A 9878-nucleotide genomic window follows, 5' to 3' on the forward strand; every position below is an offset into this window, starting at 1 on the left:
ATTTTCGTATTTTCCTGTTTTATTTTATTCTTTTAACTTATTTTTATTATTTAATGTAATAAAATTAAATTTTAAAAAAAAAAATTGAATTGCAACGGCTAGAAACTAGCCGTTTATTTTTAAATGTTTTTTTTTAAAATTTTTCTTTATATAAACACCCATTTACCTCAAATTAAAACACACACTTATCATATTAACTCTCTCAAATTCATCTCAATTTCCTCTCAAATTTCAAAATGAGTCCATTCAATATTCACATCAAAGTTCATCACGGAGGTCAGTTTTCCAACGACATGAAGAATTACACACCCTGCGACACACTTAGTTATTGGGTCGATACGCGTGAGTATCGTTATTGGTATTCTTTCCTTTCAATTATCCAGCGAGACGTACCATACCAACCGATAGAAGTTTGGTATTTCAAAAACCCAAACGTCCAAGCAACCAAAATTGAAGATGACTTTCATTACTATGGTTTGATTAGAAAAGCTTTGGTTCGTGAAGAAGCAATTAATCTATATACCGAATTTAGGGATGAAAGTTACGCCATTTCAAGCAGTGGAGAGGATGTACCAGAAAGCTCAGACAATGAAGATCCGGAGATGCGAGCTTCACTTTATGCAACAAGTGACGATGAAGTTGCACCAAATGAAGATGGTGTTGCACTAAGTGACGATGACGAGTAGTCTGTTCAAGATAGCCGTTAGGAAATAATGTAATATCGTTTTAGGAACTATGTTGGTTTTTTATTTTAATGTAATCGTTTTATGAAACAATGCAATAAACGGCTATTTTAAGTAAACAACAGTTGCATTAATATTACATAACATATTAGCGGAACTAGAAATACATAAATTATTAAACTGATAAAAAAAAGTACATCAAACTGAAACACATAAAAAATAAACTAGAATAATACATCACATACTACTCGACATTATTAGCGGAACGAAAAAAGGGTGACAAGTTCCAAACATGTTCGGTTAGATCGGCCTCTAACATATTGTGTACTTGACGATCTTGTATTTCCTTAACAATAGCATTTCGATCCCTCAAATTCCTGATTAACCGTCGTGGCGGATTCCTTGCAATCATTCTTTACTCTCGGTGAGTTATCACAAAACCATTGTTTTCTTGAATCATGTTATGTAAGACAATACAAGCGTACATATGTCTTCTAATTTTGTTGAAGTCTAAAGTTCTCGCCGGAGTTTTTAACATTGCAAATCTACCTTGAAGTACCCCAAATGCACGCTCAATATCTTTCCCTGCACTTTCTTGAAACCTTTTAAATTTTTTGCGTGGTTCGTCAATTGGGTTGTGGGGAGCTTTTACCAACATAGCCCAATCTGGGTATATACCATCACCTAAATAATACCCTCTCTCATAGTGATGCCCGTTTACTTCAAATGGTGAAGGTCGAGCAGTGCCATCTTTTATGGTGTTGAATAATGGGGACATATTTAAAACATTAATGTCGTTGTTTGAACCCGCCATACCAAAAAATGCATGCCATATCCACAAATCTTGAGAGGCTACTGCCTCGAGCATAACAGACGGGCCTTTTTGATCACCTCGAGTATATTGCCCTTGCCACGCAACAGGGCAATTTTTCCACTCCCAATGCATACAATCAATACTACCAAGCATACCCAGTAAACCATGTTTTTTTGAATGAAAATTATAAAGCAGAGTAATATCATCGGCGGTTGGTTTACGCAAATACTCTCTTGCAAACAAATGAAATACGTATTGACAAAAGTTTTCTAGACATTGGGCAGCAGTTTTCTCACAAATTTTTATATATTCGTCAAACATATCAGGTGTGGTTCCATACGCCATTTGGCGTATGGCCGCCGTACACTTTTTGTATATTGTCAAACTTTGTCTTCCAGTACAATCGGGACGCTCCCTAAAGTACAAAAAATAATCGGGTATATTATGACTATTATAGTTAGATATACCTTCGATGATACGGAGCAACAATTGACGACTCATTCGAAACCGTCGCTTGAACTTTTTTTCAGGATAATTCGGTGATTCCGCAAAATAATCATTGTATAACCTCTCGGCAGCAGCTTCACGATCCCGTGCAATATAAGTGCGGGGACGAGGGACGAGGGACTTGTGAACTACTCGCCTCTCCTTCTACTTCTTCTTCCTCTTCTTCCCATAAACTGTTAACGAACGTAGCAATTTTTTCATCATCCGAATCATCAATTAAAAAGTTAAACATTTTGAAGGCCTTATCCATTTTTTGTGATTTTTAATAAGAAGAGAGTTAAAGAATGAAAGAAAGATAATTGTTGTGTGTAAAATTATAAGGTAATTATGTATATATATAGATAAAATAAATATATTAATTTTTTTTTTTTAACCGTTAAAGACCAACGACTAGTTTCCTAGCCCAACCACAAACAGCCACCTGTCCAACACTGCCGTTTATTGCTCCGTTGAAACATCGCCAATGCCGCCGCAACGCCACCAACCACGGCGCCGTTACGGCGTTTTGCAGGCGTTTTCTGCCCTCCAGCTCGGCTACAACGGCGTTTTCTCCCCCTGTTACGAGTGGTCTTAAAGATAAAATTATGCGAAAAGTCCGTATGATTTAGTAGTGAGTTACCCTAGTTTGCCCACATGTTTACACTTTACACCACTACGCTTTTGCAAATGAAAAAAATGGCGGCAAGTTGCCAAAATTAGGGGGAAACAACGAAAAAACAATGGCGACCCAAATTTCATACTCGTTAATAAAAAAAATTTAAATCATAGAGCCGAAAGTTCATTTTCAAACAATATCATACGGAGTGGTAAATTATAATTTCGTTCCCCTCAAATTCCACGCTCCTCAATTATTTTCCACCCTAATTTACTCTCAATTGTTCCGTAATCCCTCAGTATACGATCTAGGGTTTATAGTTCTATACTCCTGACTTCAATTCATATCCAAATCATGGCTCGAATTGCAAAAGGCGAACCGAGTAGTAGTGATGACGTTGTGAATCGAAGAAGTAAAGGAGAGAGTGATGTTAATGATAATAATGACGGAACTGATCAAAACGACGGTGGATTGGAACGCAGAGTTCTTCGATCTCGATATCTCGCTGTGAAGAATCTAATCAGTGGTATGAAAAGTATTTATTATTATTATTATTATTATTATTATTATTATTATTATTATTATTATTATTATTATTATTATTATTATTATTATTATTATTATTATTATTATTATTATTATTATAATAATAATAATAATAAACTTAAAAGTTTTAAAACTTACAAAAAATTAGTGGGAAGCCTAGAGACAATCTGGGCCCCCACACCTCTAGCAATATCAAAACCTATCCTAGTAAAAATATGAGCAGCAGCACCGGCACCAATATCTTGCGCCATCGAACTCTTCTGAACCCGTTTTAGCAAAGAAACAGCCTCCTTCTCTAATTCCCCAAGGGAAGAAAATGAGAAAGGAATGAAACCATAACCAATCGCCAGACAACTAGATTCGTACTTGACCCGCTTCCGACGAGCCGCATTAATCACAGCACGTCCAGGGACAAAGTCAGAAAGCCCAGACTGTGTCAAAGGAGAAGACCCTGTCAAGTCAACACAAACATCGCGACCACAATCCCAGGAATAAAGTAACACATCTGCAGGTCTGAGGGCCCTGTCGTTCCCTCCAGACAACCCAATGTCAACCTCCTTTCTCGCTGAAATCCCAGATCGATAACAAACATCAACAAGGGAATCCCGGACAATATTATGTCGATGCTTAATACCCACCATACCAGCACAAGACACCGCGTGATCCCCGAAAATATCCCCAGTAAAAACCCTTGAACAGGCAGAGCATGCCGTCGAGATAGAGAACAATGGAACACCTAACCGGTAGCACAACACACATCGGTAAGTCTTTGCGTTCATCGTCTGACCCAACCCCAAAATAGGGACTGTCCTTAGCCAAGCAGAGGTGTGATCACTCTGCTGTGATTTCCATAAGGCCGATTGTCGGGGAGATAACGAAAAAGTGGATTCTGCAGAAGCGGTAACCTTTGTGAAATAAACATCTGCCAATTTCTTCATGAGTATTGGGGCAGCGACCTCACTCGGATTACCTAAAATATCAAACCCAACCGTTTCATTAAACAGACCCAATGCATCTTCAAAAGCACGACCAAGACCAACAATACCCGCATGACGAAGGAGCTTGGTCTGCAATCCAGCAGACTGTAATCGAGAAGCCAGAAAAGCATAATGACGAACATCTTCCGCAGAATAAACACCAAGCCCTCCAAATGCAAATGGCAAGGTGGCAAGCCGCCACTGCCAATCACCAAACCCAGGCCCTGAAGCAGTAACAATACGCTCCAAGGAAGATCGAAGGGCTCCATCGAAAGCGCGTTGAGCCGCCTCAAATATACTAGGAGGACAAGTACGCAAGGAAAAGTAGAGTTTAGAAACTCCCGTACATGCCCTAAGCAACAACAACTCACACTGAGGATCATCAAGCTTAGCAACCTTATCCATAAGCGCAATGGACTTGGTCACCCTTTGCATCACCAGTTCACTACTAAAACCAGGATCGGAACTTGCGGGGGCCCCAAGCAACTTAACACCATTTAAAGGCCGAGCAATATTAAGAGGAAAGACACCTACTTGCCTGCTGCGAGGGTCCTCCGTAGGCCAGAAAATTTCTGTTTTTTCAACGTTGAGATGCAGCCCAAAACGAGGCCCATCCTCCATAATCAAATGCAAAACCTTCCCCACCACCAAAGTGTCCCCAATAATAGTACCATCATCCAAATACCACGCCTGAAGACAAACCTCAAAATTATCTCTGATTTTAGAAACCAAGGGTTGTAGGACCAAAGCAAAAAGCAGCGGACCAAGGGGATCACCCTGTTGCACCCCCTGAGAAGACCATAATGTGTGGTTCCCATAATACAATCTGGCTGGATTAGAGTAGCAAAATTCAACCCACCGAGAAATGCTCGGACAAAGGCGGCGAACTTCACGTAACATGACCGTACGATCAACTAGATTGAAGGCATTTTGAAAATCAACTAATAACATAGAGAGGCCAACATCAGAGCCACAATCCTCAATCAGCCGATTCACAGCATGAAGAATAGCCTCACCACCTGAAGAAACACCAACACCAAACTGAAGACCATCGAAGTAACTTCCCAAAGACTGGCCAACCATAGCAGCGCCAACCTTCGAAACAAGACGTCGCCAAACAGTACCCACAGCTATAGGACGAAGACCACCGCCGGGCTTGACAAGCGGTGTGAGGGGAGCACTAGCAATATACTCTCCTAATTCCATAGGGCACCTTCCAGCTAGAAAGAGATTAACGACTCCGGTAATAGAGCCAACCAACTCATCCGAGACTGCCACAGCAGCACCACTCAAGCAATCCATAAGGTGTTGTGCACGTAAACCATCCCTACCACATGAAGTGCCCCGAGAAAAACTTTTAATCTGGCCCAAAACAACAGCAGAAGTCGTAACGAGGTGAAGGTGATCAACCGCCATATCAGGCAAGGATGGAGCGATAGAAGAAGGGTGCTTAGACAGCAAGTCTGCTAGTGTGGCGTCATTATAAGGAGCAACGCCTGATGAAGAAAGAACACGAGCTGCAGCGGTGTAATGGCCATCACAAATCTTCCTACGACACTGCTTAATATTACGCTCTTCCAAATCAAGGACCTCATCATCAACCACTGACAACATAGGAGAATCCTCTGCCAAATACTCTCTCACAAGCTGTAAACTCCCACCCGCTGTCCCCCAAGAGCAAATAGCACGGGAAATATTCTCTTCCTGATGCCGACGCTTTATCGAAGACCTAGACTCACGACTACTCCGTGGCCGAAAGGTTTTAAGGGTACAGAGGGGTAACACCAACAAAGAGACTCAACTAGAAATGTCATCAGGCTTAGAGATCACCTTATCAAGAGCACCTTTCAAAACCCGAGAAAACCCCAAACGACACTTGGGAGGGATAGACTTAACCGTGCGAAACCCCTTAGAGAACAACTGATCCAGGAGAGCCACGTCAAAACCATCGTTATGATCACGCACCGAACCATCCTCAATACAAAGTCGAGCAGGAGAAGAGGGAGCTAGTGGCTTGGAAAAATTATGAAGCACAAAACGAACAACACCATTTCCCTCATCGGGGGGCGGCACATCCGGGCCCCTACCATGACGGCACTTAGCACGTACCGTGTGTGTTTTGTAGCAAACACCACATAACCAAATCCCCATACGCCTAAAAGTAACATCAGCGTCAGTATAAACACCCAAATTAGAAGTAAGAGAATGTCGAGTGATATCCCGCGCATCGATACCACAATGACGATCACTAAGATGCTTGATAAGAGAACTTCTAACAAGCCCATTTCCACTCCCATTTTGACAGCCACTAAGACCCACAAAGGGACAATGAAACTTCACTGTGGCATGCGACATAACTGCACACAACCTTTAGTTGTAGTGCATAGCTAAAATGACAGAAACAAAATCCCCATACACCAATAAAATAATAACCATGAAGCCAAGAAAAAACTGGGGACTTTTAACAAACACCTTGTGAGCACAAATTCAATTGAGTAATGATACAGACTCTATCTTCTCCCAAAATCTTCCTGCTAGCTGCTACAACCCTCAATCCATCAAATCATATCTCTCCGTATGCCTGCAATTCCATTCTCTGCAAGTCTTTTAGAGTTAAGAAACATAACCGGGTCTCTTGTTTTTTTCTATTTGAGAGCATTGATTGAATGGCATCAGAAGTGTATTGGTGCAACATGAACGAGGCAACTGATTGAACTTGATGTTGTAAGGACAATGTCTCTGTATTTGAAATTGTAAAGGTTTTGAAGCTTTTTAATTTGACGAAATTGAAGGTGGGTTGAAATTATTTGTTACTCGAATCAGCCTGTTGAAACAATCCATTGAATTAGGATGATCTGGTGGTGTTGTAACTATAGATCTAACTATAGATCTTCAACTAAATGCATCGATCTTTATTATTATTATTATATTATTGCGTGTAATTACATTTATTGAGGTTTTGTAACAACCGTGTGTTACTTGTTGCAGATAAGAGAGATGATATAACAAAGGCGAATTCTGATAACTTTAGGTCAATTTTTGATGAAGTTGAATGCCTGCATCAGCAAGGTAATATCTTCTGTTTTAGTTAATAAATAGAGGTTTTTTTAGGCGACTGATTGTTGATCGTTTGAAATTAACATAGAAGGTCTTACCTTACAATCTCGATTGCTTCAACTTCTAGGGCTGCATAGTGTTAACTAGGGTTGTTATTAAATTAGAAAAAATTAATTAATGTATATGAATGTAAAGGGTCTTTTATACTCACAAGCTTGTCCGAGCTCGATATAAGAAGCTCGTTGAGTTAACGATCTTCAAAATATATTCGAGCTTGGGGTTATGTGTTCTTGATACGTGATAAACATGCATAATGCTCGTGATGAGAGACTGCCTAACTTGTGCTCTGTATGGTATACAGTTCAGAAGCCTAGGGAGCAAGTTGCTGATGCAGAGGCATTATTGGACATCACTAATACGTTGATGACATCAGTTAAGGCACAGACCAATGAAGGAGTGACTGCAGGGGATTTTGTGTCTTGTCTCCTAAAGGGCTTTGGAAGAATTGGTGGTGCTGATGAAAGTAGGAACTCTGTTAAGTGGAAGGAAATTGGTATTGCAGCATCTCATGTTTTTTTGAAGGGTGATGGATGCTGTACAATGTAAATACAAAATTTATATATGTTTGCATTTTGTTTGTGAGTTGTTTTCTTTCTCTTAATTGGGTTTTTGGCCATTGTAGGCTTGGACCCATGAGTACTGAAATCAAGCAACGAAAGACTATTGTGCATCGAAAGCATTCAAGACCAACTGAAAAGGCCCGTCCCGAAGAGGTAATTTTTGAGTTTAGTCCTTGGCTGTACTAAAAGAAAAGATAGCATGCTTTCTATAGTTTTTGCCCTGAATTTGCTTAAAGTTTTATCTAGACCCAAGGTGTTGTATTAAATGCAATAAAAGATACCTGTTTTCACGTGTTGCCCACATTGTGTAACCTGTCTGTTTGGCCACTTTTGAGTGTGCAAGTTACAGCGTTCTGATCCGCGAGATAAAAAGTTCTGTTTTAATGTGATGGTATACAATTACTCGAATTGAAGTTTTTTATGTTATTTGAAAGGCAATGTTTTTGTGTGTGCGTATTCAACTGTTTAATATTAAGAATGCCCTGTTATTTTTTGTCTGCAGTTAATAATTCTCTTTTAATTGGTTGAATCCACTATAGTTTTCTGGAAATGCACATTTACAGGAAACAGCACCTAACCTTGTGTATTTACACTTCTATTTGTGGGTTGTAGAAACACACTGACTTTGGGTTGACTTTTGCAGCTTGCTTCAAGTGTTACTGAAGAGAAAACAGACACGGATAAGAACATGGCAACCATGTTTAATGTGTTAAGGAAAAACAGAAATGCAAAGCTCGAATGTTTAGTGTTGAATAGAAACTCGTTTGCACAGACTGTTGAAAATCTATTTGCTTTGTCCTTTCTTGTTAAAGATGGGAGAGCTGAAATTAAAGTTGATGACAAAAGATGCCATATAGTTAGTAAGTTCTTTTAATTGTTCTTTAATAATACCTTTTTTTTTTTTTTTTTGGCAAAAAAAATGATAACTTTTAATAATACCTATGATAATTTTTTTTTAACTTTTTTTTTAATCCTACTTTTTTCAGTACCTAGGAATGCTCCAGCTGCCAATGCAGTTGCTTCAAAGGAGGTTACATACACCCATTTTATCTTCCGATTAGACTTCAAAGATTGGAAGGTAAATGTATATTCATAATTTTTTAGACCTGTAGTTTAATGCTAAGACAACTATTTTTTTACTGCTAGTTACAGTTATTTTTTTTTATCCCAATACAAACTTAATTGCTTATAGAAATTCAACATCTGAAAAATGTTTCTTTTTTACACTCGATGAGTTTGAGTAAGCGATTGTAATTTGATGTGTATCCCAATAACTTATTTTAATACAAATTGTGATGGTTTTCTCATTGCTGGATATGATATATTCATATAAATTATATGCTTTTCCATAAAATGAATAAGATAGACTATTCTATTTGTTCATTGACACTCGGTTATTGATTTACACAGTTGATGCTTGACTCGGTTGCTGAAGGAGATGAGCTAATGCCACACAGGAATCCAGTTGATACATCACCTAATTCTGCACGAGAACATAAACCCGTGCCCACAACACCAATCAGAAAGTTTTCAAGGAACCGTGGTCTGGTTCTGCAAGAACAAATTGTCGTTGAAGACTCACCTGAAAGTGGTGATTCTGGATCAAGGGATGGTGGGATCCTTGGAAGGAAGCGAAAGAGTAGGTAATGGGGTTACTGTCTAAGAGCACTCATCATTTTTGTGGAGTAATATTATGTATAAATCTATTGCTGTTTGTGGTTAGTTGTTAGTACTAATTCTGACTAAATCTTTAGTGACATTTCTAGTTCTTGGAAGACTTCATTGTCTTGTAGTATGCTCCAAGTTTGTTTTAGCAGTTAATGTATTTATTTATTTTTTTTTTTTATTTCTTTTGCTGGTGGGGATATTTTCTATCACTATTAAAAATATATATTAACAATATATATAATTAACATTAGAGGGAAGCATTTTTCTGGAAGGAAGTGTGACGAAGTAAATTCTTTTGGTTTTTTTCAAAATTTTTTTTTAGGCATCAAGATCACATGAAAATATGAACATTTAAAAAAGACACTTTGTGATGAATGTTATTATTTTGGCGGGAAAACACTCGAAAAGAAA

The 9878-nt window shown here is 38.7% G+C and overlaps 2 protein-coding genes across 2 annotated transcripts; one reads left to right on the top strand and one right to left on the bottom strand.

The window, feature by feature from the left end:
• Positions 1 to 1098: 1098 nt before the first annotated feature.
• Positions 1099 to 2254, bottom strand: LOC139841163 (protein ALP1-like). The gene is made up of 3 exons (XM_071831395.1): positions 2137 to 2254; positions 1965 to 2016; positions 1099 to 1912 (listed from the first exon to the last, which is right to left on the bottom strand). Exons 1-3 carry the CDS (start codon positions 2252 to 2254, stop codon positions 1099 to 1101), a joined length of 984 nt encoding a protein of 327 aa, XP_071687496.1.
• Positions 2255 to 2760: 506 nt separating this feature from the next.
• On the top strand, positions 2761 to 9608 carry LOC139843728 (non-structural maintenance of chromosomes element 4 homolog A-like). The gene is made up of 7 exons (XM_071833874.1): positions 2761 to 3125; positions 7111 to 7191; positions 7541 to 7781; positions 7862 to 7952; positions 8443 to 8659; positions 8786 to 8877; positions 9210 to 9608. Exons 1-7 carry the CDS (start codon positions 2954 to 2956, stop codon positions 9444 to 9446), a joined length of 1131 nt encoding a protein of 376 aa, XP_071689975.1. The 5' UTR covers positions 2761 to 2953; the 3' UTR covers positions 9447 to 9608.
• The last annotated feature ends 270 nt before the right edge of the window (positions 9609 to 9878 follow it).

Source organism: Rutidosis leptorrhynchoides, chromosome 4 (genome assembly GCF_046630445.1).
Source record: "Rutidosis leptorrhynchoides isolate AG116_Rl617_1_P2 chromosome 4, CSIRO_AGI_Rlap_v1, whole genome shotgun sequence".
NCBI classification, from domain to species: domain Eukaryota; kingdom Viridiplantae; phylum Streptophyta; class Magnoliopsida; order Asterales; family Asteraceae; genus Rutidosis; species Rutidosis leptorrhynchoides.